The sequence below is a fragment of the Dromiciops gliroides genome, chromosome 1, assembly GCF_019393635.1.
Source record: "Dromiciops gliroides isolate mDroGli1 chromosome 1, mDroGli1.pri, whole genome shotgun sequence".
NCBI lineage: Eukaryota > Metazoa > Chordata > Mammalia > Microbiotheria > Microbiotheriidae > Dromiciops > Dromiciops gliroides.
In genome coordinates, this window is record NC_057861.1 from 409952220 (window position 1) to 409972102 (window position 19883).

A 19883-nucleotide genomic window follows, 5' to 3' on the forward strand; every position below is an offset into this window, starting at 1 on the left:
ACTTCCATGTTAAAGATTGAGTGAATAAGGAAGTCCATGGAAAATTCTAATCTCTATTTTGAATGTAGTACAGTAGAAAATAGTGCTGGATTTGGAGTCAGAGAGCATAATTTTTCTGTGGTTCTGACATCTTGGTGTCCACAGGCAAGTCAGTTAATTTCTCTGGCTTCAGTTTCCTAATCTGTTAAAAACAAAGGTGCTAGCCTAAATCAATGACCTCAGGTCTTATGCAACCCTAAATCTATAAAACTGATCCGTTCTTTTATTTTAACAGGATTAATATGCATTGAGAAAACTGCCATGTTATGGCCTATTTAGTATAGGGTTGTCCTTGGAAAAGTCTTACATGCATTAGCAATGGAGATTGAAGTTCGAATGGTGCTTTATGAAGATTATTCAGTAGAAGTACACTATATTGATGGCTCCAAATTACAGCTTTCTCCATGTGGTTCTGAATTCCTGTTTGAAAAGGCACCTCCTATTTCAGCTCATCCTTTGCAGCAACCAGAAAGAATTCGTCAAAGGACCCAATTTGTTATTAGTAATTACAGAGTAAGTGAGTGTGGAATATTCTAATTATTGTTTATAATACTAAAAGATAATTGAGGGAGGTTGGTGAAAATGAAAAATAATTAGTCCTCTGGATAACTGTCATTCTCTTGATTAAGAAATGTATCAAATTAATGATTTTACTTATTTTTCTTTCTCATAGGAACAATTACTAAAGGCCCTAGATTTTAGAAATTGCTTTTCTAGTTGCCCTTTTTTACCTGAAAGCATCATACCTTCTGAAAGAAAACAGGTAAGCTTTTGTTTGTCTCAGATTTTCTTGAATATAATCTAAAAAAGTAAAGTAGAAATCATCATTTCACATTTAATTGTTTTAGTTCATTATTGTGGCACTTGGAAATAGAATCACAGGTATGGTATTTATAAGCCTGTAGAGGGGGCAGCTAGGTGGCACAGTGGATAAAGCACCAGCCCTGGATTCAGGAGGACCCGAGTTCAAATTTGATCTCAGACATTTGACACTAGCTGTGTGACCCTGGGCAAGTCACATAACCCTCATTGTCCCACCCCACCCCCCAAAAAGAAAAAAATGTTGAAAACTATCTTTACATGTAACTGGAAAAAATAGAATGCTGTTAAAAAAAATTTTTTTTAAGGCGGGGGACAGCTAGGTGGCACAGTAGATATAGCACTATCCCTGGAGCCAGGAGGACCTGAGTTCAAATGTGGCCTCAGACACTTGACACTTACTAGCTGTGTGACCCTGGGCAAGTCACTTAACCCAAAATTGCCCTGTCCTCCAAAAAAAAGGGAATTCCATAAACATGTAGAGTCCATGTGAAAACATCCTTGAGCATTTCCATATTTAGGAGAAGGACTATGCGGTCTATCACCCTATCCTCAGGCCAAACCTAAACTTTTCACAAGAGATGTCCATCTTTTTATTTCTTAAAAATCTATGCAAACTGTAAGGTCTTTGTGGTAGCAGAGAAATTTAGTCATTAGATACAAAAAGGTACTATTTACAATCTTAATATTTCTTGTTCCTTATTTAAAACTTACCTGTGTCTTTTGCCTGGAAAGTATTGATTTTATGTATTCAATTCAACTCCTATAGAATGATTACTTAATTTGCAAAATGCTAAGCTAGGCCTTGAAAGTGTTTACAAAGACAAATGAGACATGTTTCCTCAAGAGAGTTGCAGTTTAGTTGGGGAAATAAGACAGGGACAAAAATAAGTATGGTACAGATTAAAACTTAATAAATGTATGAGAGATACAAAGTGCCATGAGAGTTCAGAGGAAAAAGCCAGGGAAGGTTTCATAAAGAAGGAGGTATGTAGGCATTAAGTAGAGTCTCTACAAGGGTTCAATAGAAAAATTCATTCCATAAGAAATAAGCTAAAGACATGGAGGTAGTATAGGGCACAACTAGTTTGAGATAGTTTGAATGGTTCACTGTTATGTCTTAAGCAAAAGGGTAGCTTGAGATAAATGTATAAAGATGATGCCGTAGAATTTAGAGCTAGAAGAGATTATAAATATATCTCTAAAAGGACCCTTATAGAAATTTTCTACTTTAAACCTCTCATTTTACAGCTGAAGAAACTGAACCCCAGAAAGATCAATTGACTTGCCTGAGGTCACACAGGCAAAACAAAACCAGGACTGAAACTCAGGTCCTCTGAATCTAAGTCCAGATTAGAGCCAAATTGTGGAAGCCCTTGCATGTCAGGCTGAGGAGTTTGGACTTAATATTTGATAGACAGTGAAAAACTCTTGAAAAAAAAATTTTAACAGAGTATTGACATAATTAAAATATGTTAAGATTAGTTGGATACAAGTGTATGGGATAGATTGGAGATGAAAAAGACAGTTGTCCAAGCAAGAGGTAATAAGGACTTGATCCAGTGTAATGATGATAATCATTAGCTGATATATATTCATCTGTATTATTATCATCACATCTACCACAATATCTGCTATCCCTTTGATCCTTTTTGCTAAGTAAAGCTTAACAAATCTAACATACCTTCTCTTTGTCCTTAGCATTCATCACCAACTTCTATTCATCCCATGATTTAGTATTCCTGACATTCTTATAGAACCATGCCATGCTTTTATATTTATCCTATATTACTACCTTTGCTTGCAACTTCTATGACTTTTTACAATCTACATTGTTTAATGACTAGTGCATCCACACCAGTCTTTTAGATATCCCCATATTCTTCCTTATTGAAATTGTTTCCATTTCAACTTTCATTCTTGAGAGCTTCTTGCCCTTTCTTCATTGATTTCCCCTATAGAATCTTATACCTTGGAGTCTTAACTGTCCTTTCAGTGTATCCTTTGAAATCTACTCTCCTCAAATCTAGGGTACATGTCAGACCTAAAATTCCTTTTCTTTCATGAATTCTAAGATAGTGTAGTCATTTTTCCCTTTTCCCCCCAACCAATCCTGTTGTTTCTATTTCATCAGTTCAAGCAGGTCAGGAATAGTTCAAATCCAGCCACAGACACAAGCTCAGACTAAACTAGCCTCAGACAATAGCACCTAACTCCCCTTGTTTTTGTGAATTGTATATAATAGATGTATAATGTAATGGATGCACAAAGTCACTGAACAATATAGGTATGTATGTATATGTAAAGTGCTTAGCATAGTCCCTGGCATATAGTAGGTACTTAATAAATGCTTGTTCCTTTTCCCATCTCCTCAGTCATTTGAAGGAAATTAGTTTGATTTTTGTTTAGGGAGTGACTTAGCAGAAGTTCAGAAAAGGGAAGTCCCCCAGTCACTATTATATCATATCTCCATGCAGGCTTGTGATCTATTTAGTGAACTCATTCATTTCTTCTTCCTTCTGTCTATAGGTGGTTTATTGGATCAATAACACTTCTATTTTTCCAGCTGCTATAATCACTCAAAGGTTTTCACCAGTTTCTTAATTTCCTTATATAAGTAGATACTTTGAATATTCAGTTCTTTTCCATTCCCCCTTTTTTTTCCTGCTCCCAGTGAATGAGCCTTCTTCTAGGGTCATATTCCAATCATTGGTCCCTTCCCACTAAGGCTAATCAATACCATGATGTTAAGTTTGCCTCCTTGCATTTAGTATTATATATTTATCTTCTTTGTTATCCATGTATGGCAGGCAGAAGAGAAGAAGGTATTAAAGAGTGAAAAATTGAAAATGAAACAGATGGAAAAGCAAGGGCCTAGAGGAAACAAAGGCATGGAATCATATCTCTATCAGTGGCTAAGCTACTTGGGAGGAGAAGTGGAGTAGAAATTGGTATCCAATAGGACATAGTACAGAGAATGAGGGATTTAAGAATGGAGAAGAGCATATTGTTGAAATGACCATTTAAGACTGAAGAGAAGGAAGAAAAGCTGGATGGACATGTTGGATTTGAGAGAAGGGTAAGAAGAGAAAATTAACTTCATGATTGAGGTAAAGTACAGGTTCAGAAGTCAAGCTGTGTACTTGTTTAAAAGGTAGAGAAGGGTATTTTACAGTTAAAAATCTTGGCAGTGAGCAGTTTGAATGACAATGAAGTCTAGAGTATGACTTCTTGGTGGTGGCACAAGTAAAGTGAAGATGGAAATTGATGGCAGTTGTGGAAGTTAAGGCTAGGGTATTGAAAGGGACTTAGAAGTAAGAATATTAATTATTCAGAAAGATAGGGTTTAGGAAGACTGAAGGATTCAGGAGAGAACTCCAGAGGGCAGTAGATGACAAGAACCAAGTTTGGAGAAAGGGTTGTAGAATCAGTGTGGTATGAACTTAAGTCTGTGTGACAACTATGGGGACCAATTTTTAATTGGGGAGTGTTAGCTAAGCAGCTCGCTGCAATACTGGAGCAAGGAAGGAGACCAGCAGCCTCCCTCAAAACAGAGCAGGATTTATTTAACAAGAATGAACTTAAAAAAAAAAAACAACACAAACAGGATCAGTAGGGTCAAGGGAAAGGAAATAAAATGGAGAAAGAGAAATTATACAACCTGAATAACACCACCACCCAGGAATCAAACCAGCTGAAAATACACAGCAGCATCCTGTCACCTTCCAGCTTCTAGCTAGAATGGCAAATCTCCTCCCCTCTTCTTCCCAGCAGACCCCAGACAGCCCCCAGCCAATTGGCTGGCCGCTCTGACAGTCACATGACTGCCCTCACTAGACTTCCAATCATTATAATTTTGCCATGCCCATGTAGGCCTTGGCAAGTGGTGATGACGTGAGGTACCAGCGCCATGGCAACGGCTACAACCGGTGGGTGGAGCTCTGTGCGGTTTGTGGAGCCCCAGGCCAGTGCACCCGCCAAGGTTTTTTTTTAAAAATTCTAGCCAAAAGATGGGGTCATAAAAACCTCAAATAACAATTAATTCTTTACACAAGGGTGGTACTGAAAGTTGGAGTTATGGTACCCAAATTAAAATCTTAGATCTGCCATTTACTACTTATGTTACCTTCAAGTTGTTATGGGATCCTCAGTTTTCTTATCTGCAAAATGAAGGGGGTTGGACTAGATCATTTTTGACTTGTAGTTTTGGGTCTTTGATATAAGAAAAAGTTGTTGCATTATTATGGCAGAATAATGTTCTAGAGGTGATAGTGGGCAGTAAGTAGTGTACCATCACTTTCTCTTAGCCCTTTTAACTGTTAGTGGTGGCAGAGCAGAGAAGACTCCTAAGAGAAGAAGCAGTAGCATTGAAGAGAGTTGTGAGATCTTTTCTGAAAAGCAAAATTTTAGTTACCAGAAGAGTGTGCTGATATGAAGGCAGGGGTTCCAAAAGAAATGGGCAGAGGAACAGTTAACAATAGGGTCTGGGAATAATATTGGGATCAGCTAGAATGAGAGGATAGGGAGGAATTTTGTAGCCTTAATCCATGAGAGTACAGAGTTGGAAGAGACTTATTTAGAACCCTGAGGTTTTAGGTAGCATCCAGTGGCCTGTATTACCAGGGCAGGGACAATAACTTGGGCTCCAGAAGGGAAGCTGAGTTGGTCCCAGTCTTTCCTTTATAAGCATCTCTCAGATCAGTTGTCACTGGGACAAGGCCTTGAGTCTCCCAAGCTCTAATTCTAATATTGTCTGTACTGCCAGTACTAGATAAATAGAAGAGTTTAATTGTTTATAGAAAATGTTTACTATAAACCTTTTTTTTTTTAACAGTCTGTCTTCACTGATCTCTCTGAAGTCAGGTGGCCCAGTCGTGATACCCATGATGCAGTAATTTGTATGGATGATGGCACTGTGAAGATTTCATCTTTAGATGGTCATGCTTATCTTTGCCTACCAAAACAGCAGCCTGAATTTACTATACATTTTTTATGCAAAATCAGCCAGAGGTCTCACTCACTAATGGTACTATCAGAAAAAAAGAATAATCGTTTAAAGAAAGTGAATCAACAGTGTGAAAAAGCAAGCCAAAACTGTATGTTTAGAACAACTTGCGATGGACAAAGCTTGAGGAATAAGGAAAATGATTCACATTGTCATATCATGAAATCCAAGGAATTATTAGGTGCAAATAATTTTATAAATAGATCCGAAGGGAAAGAAATGGCACCTTTAGCTCACAAGGAATACACATTTGTGTATGCATGGGTGAAGCAGTGCTGGTCTGTGGACTCCTGTCCAGAAGAATGGAAATACCCTTTATCTTTGGCACTTGACTTTCTTCATAAACTTAATAAAGTATTGAAACCTGATCAGAATGTTAAACAGGTCACAGTTTTAGCATCTGATATTTCAAAGGAAGGTGAAGAGGTTTCTGTTCTTCCCAAAGCTCTTCCCCTCAGCTGTCATAATCCACATCTGCACAGGTAATGAAAGAATTACTTGTTTTTCAGGAAAGGTCTACTGTCAAAACTAACTTTACATATTCATATTTTGAAAAAATCTAAAACACTTTAATATTAAGTTTCAAATTTTCAAATACATGTAATGAATTTTGAAGAACTTTTTAATATGTCACTATTTTTTAGTTTACTCATTTTCAATCAAGCTGTTTATATAGTTGTTTAGAAAGTATACTTGGATTCAATCCCAATAGAGTCCAGTTTGCTTTTCAGTCATTTCTGACTTTTTGTGACCCCATTTGGGGGTTATCTTGGCAAAGATACTGGAATGATTTGCTGTTTCCTTCTCCAGCTCATTTTACAGATGAGGAAAGTAAGGCAAAAAGAATTAAGTGACTTGCCAAGAATCACACAGGTAGTAAGTGTCTGAAGCTAGATTTGAACTCAGGAAAATGAGCCACCTAGCTGACCTCTATGTCCAGTTAGCTCCCCCCCCCCCCAAAGAAAAAAATCTTAAACTAGGCAATTATTCCGTACCATTCATTCTTAGCCCCAGACCCTTAATATGACTTCATGTCAAAAATAATAACAAAGCATCATACATGTTATGCTTTTCAATCATTATAACAAATCTTTGAAGTAGTATGTATTACCCCATTTTACAGATGAGGAAACTTGAGTCTCAAGTTGTGCCTCATTCAAGTTCATATTTAATCCAAATCCAGTGCTCTTTCTCAAGCAAAGATGTCTAGATGGTCGAATGCCTACTTAACACTAGTGTTTAAAGAGACATGTCATAATAATAGTTAAACCTGAAGAAAGTTCACCTTTTTATCACAGAAAAAATACAGAAGCTGCTTTAAGACCCCTAAATGTTGGTTAGTACTTATGACTATAACATACCAAAATTTTCGAGATTCTTAGAATAAAAGAATTCATAAAAGAAACATAAGGGGCAGCTAGGTGGTGCAGTGGATAGAGCACCGGCCCTGGAGTCAGGAGGGACCTGAATTCAAATGCAGCCTCAGATACTTGACACTTAATAGCTATGTGACCCTGGGCAAGTCACTTAATCCCAATTGCCTCACCAAATATATATATATATAAAAACAATATAGACTGTTTTTTAAAAATTATTGATAGCTTTTAGTTTTTATCTCAAGATTTCCCAGTATCTTTCTCCCGCTCTCAGAAAATCATCCTTTAAAACAAAGAATATAAAAGAGGAAAGAAAGTTCACATTATTCCAACTCTATTATAGCCTACTCACCTCTACAAAGAAGGGAAGGTGGTACATTCTCATGTCTTTCTTTGGTGCCAACCCTGGTCATTATAATTTCACACCAGACTGAACTGGCTTGTCTGTATAATTGTATTAGGTTTTATTATGATGATAATACAGAAAGTCATCAAAAAAGTTGTTAGGTTGAGATAAATATTTTTCCACTGGAATTTTCTTTTGACAGTTCAGTTTTATTTTTCATGCTCTAAATTTAGTGGCAGGGAGGGCATTACATGATTATAGTATATGTTGACTTTTTCCGGTAAGCATATGGAGTACCACTATAAATAATTCCTTATTTATTTTTACTTTCAACAGGTGGAATTTCTCTGATTCATCTTTACAGAAACAAGAAGAATATACCTATCCTGAACTAATAAAAGTAGTGTGGTACAAAGGTACTATATTTAGGTAAGATACTCATGTGGTATACTTTGTTTTTAAAAAAATATTAACCAAATTTAAACTAAAATGGAAAAGTGTCTTTTAATCAAAATTTCATTCTTCATGGCTGAGCAAAAGATTGTTTTTTGCATGGTTATTTTTATGTTCATATGTATATCAAAAAATACTTGAATTTTGGTTTAATATTGATCTTCTCTAGACTTACTCATGAAACTGTGAACTCAATAGAAATTTTTCCTGGTGATGGATCCATTCTCAAATCAGAAGGAGCTTTTTGGGGGAACTATTTCACATTCTCTTCAGTACACAAAGAATCAGAACAAGTAGGTCTATAATTATCTTCACACAACAATGCTGTTGGTTGAGTTTCTGATTATTTCTAGTTTTGTTTCGCCTTGTAAATTGCAGGGACATATTTCATGAAATAAATTGTTTTGCAATTCAGTGTGTCATGGTATATTGCCCAATCATGGCACAGAGTGCATTATCATACAGTTTGCAAAGTTTTGTTTTAATATATTCTCATTGGGGTCAGCTGGGTGGCACAGTAGATAAAACACCAACCCTGGATTCAGAAGAACCTGAGTTCAAATTCGGTCTCAGACACTTGACACTTACTAGCTGTGTGACCCTGGGCAACTCACTTAACCCTCATTGCCCCACAAAAAAAAATTCTCATTATTAGTATAGACACACTTATTCTTGGCAGTTCACTACTAGTGTACTTTCATCCCACTGTACTTGATTTGCCTATGCAATTTTCATTTAAAACATATATTTTATATTTCCTCCAGTGTGTGATAAAATTTTATTAACAAAAGAAGTTGAAACCAACAGCACTTTGAGCCCATACCAAGAAGTGGTGTTCACTTGTTCAAATTGTGTATCATGTTGCCCTTATCTAAATAATTAGTTACAATTTTTTAAACATCAATAGATGTTAATATTTTGAATTAAACATTAATAGATGTTAGTATTTTAAGTTTTCTGACCAAATGGATGCATGAAGAATGTTGTAGATAAAGTGCTGGTGGAAGATTATGACTTACTAGATATAATGTGATGAAATATGTGTAAGTAATGGGCTTTAATTTACCTAGGATGCTGACATTTGACATCTGTCTCTTTAAAGGACATCATTATAGTATCCCATTTTTCTTTGTTTTTTGTTTGTTTGTTTGTTTGTTTTTCCCCCTTGGTGAGGCAATTGGGGTTAAGTGACTTGCCCAAGGTCACACAACTAATAAGTGTCAAGTGTCTGAGGCTGGATTTGAACTCAGGTACTCCTGACTCCAGGGCCAGTGCTCCATCCACTGCACCACCTAGCTTCCCCCCTCCCATTTTTCTTTACAGGATGGATCATAATAAACAAAATTTTCCTACTAGCTACAACAGAATGGAAAAATGGGATAAAGTGCCTAGTAAAGCCAGTGGAAAAGACAGTTGAAAATTGTCAGTCTTAACCTGTAGTGTGTAAGCTGGAATGAGAAGCGAGTAAAATATTAGGACATATAATAACAATAGCTAGTATTTGTGTAACATTTTAAGTCTGCAAAGCCCTTTACATATAGTATTATCCCCATTTTACAGATGGGGAAACTGAAGCTGACACAGAGGTTAATTCACTTGCCCAGGATTACATAGCTAGGAAGTTTCTGAGGCAGGGTTTTATTGAAGTGTCCAGCACTCTATCCAGTATGCCACCTAGCTGCCGCATATATAAACAGTATTCTTGTCCATAAAATGTAGTTGCAAGTCTCCTTTTATGCAAAGTTCAACTATAACAAAGCAATTGTGCTGTGTTGTTCAATTAAAGTTGTATTCTCCCTATACATTAAATTCACTTTTGTGTTAAAATAGAAAAGGTTGAGGAGAAAACAGATACTATGGCATAACTGGTTTTAAGTAAGCTGTGGTTTGAAATTATTCAAAGATAGAAATGCAAAGGGATTAGTTTGGGAGGATACTAACAATCAGGAGAGAGCAAGAAAGGCTTAATGATATAAACAAAAGTTGAGAACTATCTTTACATGTAATGGAAAAAATAAAATACCTCATACATTAAAAAAAAAAAAAAGAAAGGCTTAATGTAAAAGATGATGTTTGAGCTACTTCTTGAAGAGAGATTCTGTGAGACAAAATGAGAAGAGAGTACATTCCAAGCAGGGGTGGGGGTGGGGGTGAGGTGGGGCGTTACCAATGCAAAAAGCATAGAGACATGAATTATATTGAGTGTTTTATGTGAAGAAAAGAGAAGGCAATTTTGGCTGTATTGCATAGTGCAGGGTGGAGAATGAAATCCAGCAAGGCTGGAAAATTCAGTTGGGTACAGGCTGTGAAGGACTTTCAAAGGCAAATTGAGGAGTTTAGGTTTTCTCCAAAAGACAAAAGGGAGGCATGGAGTTAATTTCAGTAGAAGTGTTAACATGGTCAAACCTACAAAGATCACTTTGGCAGCAGTGTCTTAGATGAACTAAAGTAGAGAGTAGCTTGAGACGGAGACCAGTTAGGCTGTTGTAATAATCTAACATGGTAGTTGTGTGAGGATAGAGAAGGGGATCAGTTGGGAGAGTTGTTGAGGTAGAACCATCTAGATTTAGCAACTGATTCGAGTTGAAGGGTGAGGAACAATTAGGAACCTAGGAAACTGGAAGTGGTGGGGCTTCCCACAAAAGTAGTGAAGTTTGGAAAAGGGAAGAGTTTTAGGAGAAAAGATAAAGAGTTTAGCTTGGACATGTTGAGTTCAAGATGTCCCTGGGACATGTAGTTTGAAATTTCTAATTGGGCAGCTGGAGAGATACTGGGATGTAGAGAAGTAAATCATCTGCATAAAGATAATTAAATGCAAATGGGAAATGGTGAGGTTGCCAAGAGAGTGTAGCAAGAGAAGAGGACCTAGGACAGAACCTTGGATAATATCCACATTTGATTATCGTTCCAAAATTTTAAATATAAAAAAGAAAAGGTCCTTTTGAAATAACATCTGTGGCTAGAGCAGGATATGTCCCAGGGGTGTACCAGCTTTATAAGAACCAATTGTTAAATTTTCAGTGTGATCATTTAACCTCTGAAATCAGCCAACGCTACAAATCAGGGGTTGATTTATCTGAGGGTTTTTTGGCTGCTTAAAAATGAAGGAGAAAATGTTAATAATGCAGATTTAACTTAAAGTGAATTTTTTGTGTGTGTGAGCCAGTTGTTAAACATATACCAGCATACCCCCTAGATACATCTACTATTTTATAGATTAAGCAGCAGCTATTGCCTTGTATTTATGAACTATGATAAAAACTTCACTTTCCGTAAAATGCAGTGAGGGTGGTGATAGCCAAATAATCACATTTTTTAAATGTCAATAGTTGACATTTAATAGACCAATTTAATAGACCAATTTAGAACTAATACATTTCTAACTACATTTTCAGAGAGAAGAGAAAATGTATTCAATAAGAAACCTTCCTCCAGATAGACCAGGAAGTCCATATTCTGTGTGTTCCCTTATTACACAGGCCACCAGGTAAGCCATCCACTTTCAGCTTTATAAAATACTGTGTTGTGTGGGGCAGCTAGATGGCACAGTGGATAAAGCACTGGCCCTGGATTCAGGAGGACCTGAGTTCAAATCCCACCTCAGACACTTGACACTTACTAGCTGTGTGACCCTGGGCAAGTCACTTAACCCCAATTGCCCAGCAAAAAAAACCAAAATACTGTGTTGTGTAAAAATACTAGCACATCTTCTGTTACTTAGGGAATAAGATTTGGAGCTGGTAGGTACTATAAAATTGTGTAATCTTGGGTGAGAGCAACTTGATCTTTCAGTTTTCTCCATAAATGAGGCTATAGAGTCACTCATTTTTTATCTCTTTGAGTTATAATATTCAATGACCGGGTATATTTTTGAACAACAACAAAAAAACACCAACAAACCATTCTTTTAGGCATGCCAGTAGGAAAATACCCCCATGCCTAGCATACAGGTACACTTTCTCTCTGCTATTTGTAGCTTCAGCTAGGAAGAGACCTATGGTAATGCAAGTCTCAGAGACCTGTTTATGCTTCGCATTGATATTTTTTCTCCTCATTAGTAAACTCTGGCATAGGGAAGGATAAAGGTGCTTTGAGAGCACTATTTCCACTCTCTAGGCATTGCTATTCTTTGACTTCCCTTTAGCTGACTGTGTGGTTGTTCCTTAAGAGATAGGTATCTGATTGACTAGTCCAATTTGGAATCACTTCATACATAAGGCTAAAAACCTCCAGCACAGCTATCAAGGGAATTGAGAGGTTGGTAGCATGGCATAGGAGATAGAGCTTGGACTCAGGATGGCCTGACTACAAATCATTTCTGTAACAGATGCTGGCTGTGTGACTGTTGACAAGTCACTTAACCTCTCACTATCCCAGACAATCGGTCAAGTCTATAAATTATACATGAGTAGCCAGTCTGCATTGCTGGAGAGGGTTTCTCTATGCAGGAAGCTCTTCATACTAAAGAAATCACAGATCCAATTTTTTTTTTTAAATCAAGGAAAATCTAAGGGGATTACCCCCTAACTGCGATATTAGGTTCCTGGCCAGCAACAGTGGCCCCTCTCTAGGGCCTTAAGTATCAATCGTGGGGAAAAGAAAGCTAATGCAAGTGAATATTACTTTTAATCTAAAATGGTCTTGTGAATGAAGCTACTATTAAGAGCTACAATATGCCACTTAAATTGCTAATATTTAACTTTTTTTATGTTTGCAGAATTCTTCAACATTGTGTCAAAATTAGACTTTCTTTAAGCCACAACTATAATATATGCTGCTGGAAAATGGTATGTACTTTGCTCAGCAGAACGAAATAATTGCCTTAGTCCTGTTCAAAACAAAGTGCCTTCTGCCACCTCCAGTCTCTTCTGTTCTTTTAGAATCTCTTGGAGATATTTTGGAAATAAATAAATCTCTCAGTACTTTTAAAATTGTTTTGTCTCCAATTCAAATTCCTTACTTAGTACATCAAATACTGAGATGTACAGTCTGTAGAACAACTTCTGGGCCTCCTGATGATGATCATTACTATTTCCAAAAAGAACACTAGAAATGCTGGTGGAACTGTATCATTTTACATTGGTTTTTCTTCTAGTTTTAAACACAATCACCTCAGGATAATCTGACTTAGCTGGGTTTTATACATAGTTGTCTTCAAGGTCATTTTATCCACAATTGCTTTTTGCTGTTTTTAAGGTGATAATGCTCATAATTCACTCATAATCCTCCATAATATTTTACAAATGAACTTGAGCTCCAAATGTGTATTGCTCTTGGCTTCCATGTCTCTCCATTAAACAAAGAGAGCAAATTTTTTGTGTGAAACAGTTTTGGGATCTCTCACCCTCATTATGAGAACTGGTAGTAGTGTCTTTTGAATAGCTTCCCTTTTTCAAAGTCTGCAGCTTGTTCCAATAGATTGAGTAGGAGCTACTTTTATCAAACTTGGTAACTTCTCATTTTTATCCTGATTTACACTAGATTCTAACCTTCAAGGCCAGTTGATGCTCTTGACTTCACACAGAGAGCTTATTTGGAAATGACTCCCAAACTTATAACCTGTCAATTTCTCTCTGTTATGATATAGTCAATACATATTTTGTAATGATGTTTAGTGCTTGCCATGTTCAATACCTTCTGACCCTTATAGAAAAAAAATATCCTCTGCTGTGTGATCTTAGGCAAGTCACTTAACCCTCATTGCCCTGCTGTCTCCCCTCCCCCCCAAAAAAGAAAAAACATACTCCAAATCACTAATAATTAGAGAAATGCAAAGTAAAGAAACTCTGAGCTTCTACCTCTCACCCATCATATTGGTGAAGTTAACCAAAAAAAAGATAAATGTTGGAGAGGATTCAGCAAAACAGGTGCATTAATGCACATTGGTGGAACCGTGAATTGATCCAGCCATTCTGAAGAGCAATTTAGAACCATGCCTCAAGCAATGCCACCCACTATCAAATCCATACCCCCAAAGAGATCAAAGAAAAGGACCAATAGGTACAAAAATATTTAATAGGATTTGGGGGTTTGATTTTATATTAGCAAAGAACCAGAAACTAAGGTGGGCCCATCCAAGTGGGAAATGACTGAATACATTATGGTATATGATTTTGATGGAATACTGTTATTATAATAAGAAATAATGAAAAGGATGGATTCAGTGAAGCTTCATAAACCTTGTATAACCTACAATTCATGCTCTAAACTGATTTTCTATTATGTTGATAAGTGCAGCAGAAACACTAAATCAGACTTAATACCAATGAATGCACACAGTCAGACTTCAGTAATCTATGATGTGCGGTTATCTCTTTGACAGTACAAACATCAAGCTCTCTAAGAACATATCACCAACCTGATTCCTAGAAGTGCCAGTAAGTGTGTCTCATACCAGCACTCATAGCAGAGTGCCCTCAATTCCCAACTAGAATCCATGTGTCTGTATCTCAGAGGTGGTTGTCTGGCTAGTTGCCATTCAGACAATGCAGGAGTTTGTCTTAATTGTAAGAAGCAAGCTCGTGACTGAAACCTCTAGCTTACTTCTATGGTTCTAGCTGGAGGATTAACTGATTACTTTCAAGTTCTGATTGTTGGTCTGTTATCTAATTTATCTACTACATAATTTAATTGGTAGGTAGTTATATAAACTGTTGACAAAAGTTGTTTACAATACTTTCTCATTGGTAGCCTGTCACAGCTGGGACTTCACATGTTTTGCCAGTTGTTATGGACACACACGTTATCACACAAGTGTTTAGCTGTTCGGTTGTTTTTCAGTAATAATAAGATAAACAACTCAATCAAAACATCTCAGGCATAAAATAGGTGCTAAAAACAAAATGGAGCTGGTTACGCTAAGTTAACATACTTCTCACTACAGCTTGTCTGAGATGATGAAGAGTGAAGTGAGCAGAAAAAAGAATGTATACAGTAACAACATTATAAAAACAAACAATTTTGAAGGCCATTGATGAAACCTGCTACCCAGCTCTTGATAGTCAGGCGAAGGACTTGGTACAGAATGAGACTGCACATACATTTGTTAAAAGGGTTTTGATTTTTACTTTTTTAGTGTTGGGGAAGTGGGGAAGAGAGAAAATTGATTTTTATAACAATAAAATATATTAAAACAAAAAAGAAAGTTGTCACATAGTGTAAGAAAGAAATTGTGAATAGCAGAAAAATACTCAATTTCATTTTATCTGCAGTTCCTCTCCCTGGCCCTTGACCCTGTTTTTATTGGAACACCCCCCCCCCCCCCCCGCCCGTCTGATGTTCCTTATTGCATGTGATAGCTAACCTGAAGAACCTTTTCTATTACTAGCCCAGAAACAGGCCTGTCCAGTCAAAGGATATCACTTCACCTATTCCTACCCTGCTAGCCCGTAGTGAGCCCTGTCCTATCCTAATGTACCTCATACCTAATTCACCTCCTGACTAAATTGAAACCTATATAAGCTTGGTCCTTTTATTCCCTCTAGGAGTCTGTATGTGGGGGTGAGGCTCCCTTACTGGTAAACTCAATAAACCCAAGTTGGTTCCTAAATTTATGGTATTGGATTTGGGTTCTAGTTCTAGTTCGTGGCAGCTCCAATGATTTTACCCACAGTAGGCTTGAGGTATTTGAGTAGCTTACACACACCCCATGTCTCATCTTTACACTGGAAATAACAAATACCAATCAATTTGTTGATGTAACTGACAGGATCTTGTTAAGTCCTTAAATTTTTTTTTTGTACTCTACTGTTGTCTGCAACAAAAATTGGTACAATAACTGAGAATTATCATATCAATTTCTCTGCATATGGGTTTTGTTTTGTTTTGGGTTTTTTTGGCGAGCACTGACTCCCAAGATAACGAAGTATCCCACAAAATGATGTCTCCTATCTTTGGACACTCAAATGAAACCAATACTATGAATTCCTTTATTCACATCTCTAAGGAGAACCTATTGTGTAACACTTTAATTTAACTACAACTAATTTACCTCTTTGGTTTTCATTTATAGAAAGAATTTCAATCTGGGTGTTCTTCAATTACTGCAGTAATAATTTAACATTTGTGACTGGGCAAAGGCCACAAATTAATAATAAATTTAACATTCATTGATGTTCTAAGAACTATGATTATTGGCACTCTCTGCTTTTTTGCCATTCTCACTGGCAGAAGCAGAAAAGGGATCAAACAAAATTGAGTCTACTATATTTTATCTGTTCCATGAGTAACCAGCTTTTTATTGCTAAGCCTCTTTAAAAAAAATTAACAAATAAGCATTATTTTTTCTCTGTCTTACCTACCCCACCATGGGGGAGGGGGGCTTGTTAATAGATATGTATAGTCAAGTAAAACCAATTCCCAAATTTATTATTTCTAAAAAATAGATGCCTCATTCTGTATCTTGAGATCATCACTTTCATCAGTTCTCTCGAATTATGATTGGCCCTTGTGTAATCAGAGTTCTTGAGGCTTTCCAAGTTATTTACAATGTTATTATTGTATAAATTGTTCTTCAGACTCTGCTCTCTTCACTCTGTATCAGTTCATCCAAGATTCCCCAGGTTTTTCTGAAACTATCCCGTTCATCATTTCTTATTACACAGTATTTGTTGTTCTTTTATATTCGTATATCATAACTTGTTTATCCATTCCCCAATTGATGGTCCCACTTTAGTTTCTTGTCCTTCGCTCCTATAAAAAGAGCTATATGAAAATTTTTGTACATCATCAGTTAAGTCTCTCCATCTAGAGATAGTTTATCACCCAGGCCAGATCAAAGATTTTCCGTTTCTAGAACCAGCCGAGGCCTGTCCTTTGTTACAAAAGCCTTCAATAGCGTAGAGTCATAAAATACTCAAGAGCCCATGGAAGGCTTTGAGAAAGTTGAATGGTTCTTATTTGGTAAAATTTGAACAAAAATCATAGAAGATGGAAAGGCATGGAGGGGTAGAAATCTGCATTAATAACAAATGATGAGATGATGGATTATAAAAAGTTCAGAACAAAAATGGTAAAATACATTATAGTTCATTATTTAAATCTTGTTTATGAATAATTACTTTTTTCTCTTTTTTCAATTTACTTGGTTTTAGGTTTCTGAATCAAATGAAGGGAATATACCAGTGCTTTTGAGGGAAACATTCATTCCCATGTTAGGAAGTTTTTATGTATACTCTGATGATAAAGTATTTGCTATCTTTTTGGATGGTATTTCCCTAACCCTTATTTGGAACTTCAGTTCTTTCTTCAGAAAGAGACAGGTAAATATATTGCAGGGTCGTCTGCCTTTTTTATTTTGGATTTTCAACAGTGTATGTGGCTTCAGTATTGTGTGTAAAAATATAGAACATCTTTCCCCACCATTAACTTTATTTGTTTTTTTGTTTTTTTTTTTAGTGAGGCAATTGGGGTTAAGTGACTTGCCCAGGGTCACACAGCTAGTAAGTGTTAAGTGTCTGAGGCCGGATTTGAACTCAGGTACTCCTGACTCCAGGGCCGGTGCTCTATCCACTGCGCCATCTAGCTGCCCCCACCATTAACTTTAAATAGAAAACCTTTAGCCTCTGTCACCCTAGTCCTCAAAAAATGCCATTGAAACCCCTCTTCTCAGCTTGGTATTATTACCACATTGGGGGGGGGAGCCCCTTTGACTTGTCTGGAGCAGCAAAAAGAAGGGAGACTAGTCAATTCCAATTCCATCTTCTAAATGGAGTGGGAGGAAGAAGGGGGTTCTCTTTTTAAGACTGAGACAGCGGCAGAGAAAATTCCATGTTCCAAAATATAACTTGGGATTCATTTTCCCATATGAGAAACTATAGTATTGTAATTCAACAGGTTAAATAATCATCTGTAGGTCAACTGAAAACCTAAACATTGTTCATAACTTATTTGTATAGTAAATTATTTTAAATTATAAATTACCAATTGATTTTTCAAACATCCTTTCATTGGACCTGGGTTCAAATTTAACTTCAGACTGTTATTAATTATGGGATCTTCAGGGAGTCACTAGACCTCTATCTGCCCATTTCCTCATTTGTAAAATAGGAATAATAGAAGTGCCTACCTCCCAGGGTTTCTTGTAGAATCAAATGAAATAATATTTGTAAAGAATTTTGCAAATTTTAAAGTGCTCTCTATAAATGCTAGCTTTTAGTATTGTTATTCACAAGTTGGGAACTATGTATATTTGTGATTGAAATGTGGACTGGTAGTGTCCATTCTTCTACAGAATACAAAAAAATGAAAAAACATCATAGTGTTAACTCTGCTTCCTTCATGAAATACAGAAGACATGGGAGGGACTATGCTTTCTTGATTTCTTTTGGTAATAAATGGAATTAACTTCATTTTAGTTTTCTTTGTTGGTTTATCTCAATTCAAGAAGAATTTGTCAAAATAGTATCCACATGCCAGGTGAAAGCATTAATTGCATTTAAATTATCTACTACTTCTTTGCTGATTCAATTACTTACTGAATATTTCTATATTGATATTTATATAAAGTAGGAGTATTTTTTCAGCATTAGATTTATGAGGCTTTTTTATATTTCTCCTAATCTTAAGGTAAATCAAGGTGTCATCTTAGGTTGGTGTAAATTAACTCTTCCAGATGGACAAGAACAGTTCATTCAGATTGAAAATCCTGGACAATTTGAAAGGTACTACAGTAAAACTTATCTTTTCCTTTGTATGTTCATGTTAGAAGATGAAATAGTAATAATTTTTTAACTTGTCTGTTAGAAATGAGTTTATCACCAAACTGTCAACAGCTTCCCAAAATACATCTTGGTAAAAGAAAGCATTTCATTAAATAGCAAAGGCTTCTCTTAGGTTGGCAGATAGTGTAACTGAACATATCGGCCTTACTGAAATTAAATCTTTATGAATTCCAACTAGTTTTCAAAATCAAAGAAAGGGATTGGTCTTCATCAAATTATTAGGTGTAAGTAATATGTGTTTTGCTACCCGTTCATCATTTTGAAATATGGCCTTTATTAGGACATCTAAATAAGCAAAACTTTACATAATTCAGCTCACTTATTTTTATAGGAAAAAAAGGGTAGAGTAGATACTGTAAGGAATGGATTGAAATTTCTGCAAGTTAAATTGGCCAATGGGGTTTTGTTATTCTATTGTCACAATGAAGAAAGATTCTTAAAGTTATCCTACTAAAATTATTCCTTATCTCTTTTCAGCCTACATAATATTATTGGTTGTGACAACATTTTTACCCTATTTTAAAAGTGTATACATTTTAGGGGCAGCTAGGTGGCTCAGTGGATAGAGCACCGGCCGTGGAGTCAGGAGGACTTGAGTTCAAATCCAGCCTCAGACACTTGACACTTACTAGCTGTGTGATCCTGGGCAAGTCACGTTAAGTGACTCACCAAAACAAAAACAAAAACAAAAAAAAAGTGTATACATTTTAAGTAGTCATAAGAGAAAACTCATCTTACCTTCTTTTTCTGTTGACTTTGTTTTAGTTTTAGCATTTGTTGATGATCAAGGCAGTTGTTTCCTCCAGAATGAAAAGAGGTAGCTAGATGCCATGACTTTAAAAAAAAAATACCTTGTCCAAGCAGTCTTTTTTTGGGGGGACGAGGGGGGGTATTGAGGGTTAAGTGACTTGCCCAGGGTTGCACAGCTAATACTTGTCAAGTGTCTGAGACTGGATTTGAACTCAAGTCCTCCTGACTCCATGGCCGGTGCTTTATCCACTGTGCCACCCAGCTGCCCCGTCCAAGTAGTCTTTAAGGCCACATCTCCACATTTATTTGATAATTTCAGTGAGTCATGTGTTACTGATAGTTATATGCATTGATTGAAAATTTATTAATTTTAA

The 19883-nt window shown here is 36.4% G+C and overlaps 1 protein-coding gene across 6 annotated transcripts in view; it reads left to right on the plus strand.

Moving 5' to 3' along the window:
- C1H5orf34 (chromosome 1 C5orf34 homolog) overlaps positions 1-19883 on the plus strand; it is a 29176-nt gene that overhangs the window by 3101 nt on the left and 6192 nt on the right. For 5 of the 6 annotated variants that reach the window (XM_043979176.1, XM_043979175.1, XM_043979177.1 and 2 more), the window contains exons 2-10: positions 275-552; positions 713-802; positions 5693-6345; positions 7922-8014; positions 8208-8331; positions 11434-11525; positions 12756-12825; positions 17131-17298; positions 18605-18699. In XM_043979176.1, the coding sequence (XP_043835111.1) occupies positions 358-552; positions 713-802; positions 5693-6345; positions 7922-8014; positions 8208-8331; positions 11434-11525; positions 12756-12825; positions 17131-17298; positions 18605-18699 (1580 nt within the window). In that variant the 5' untranslated portion in view covers positions 275-357. The remainder of the gene's footprint in view (positions 1-274; positions 553-712; positions 803-5692; positions 6346-7921; positions 8015-8207; positions 8332-11433; positions 11526-12755; positions 12826-17130; positions 17299-18604; positions 18700-19883) is intronic. The other variant, XM_043979180.1, reaches the window with a different exon arrangement.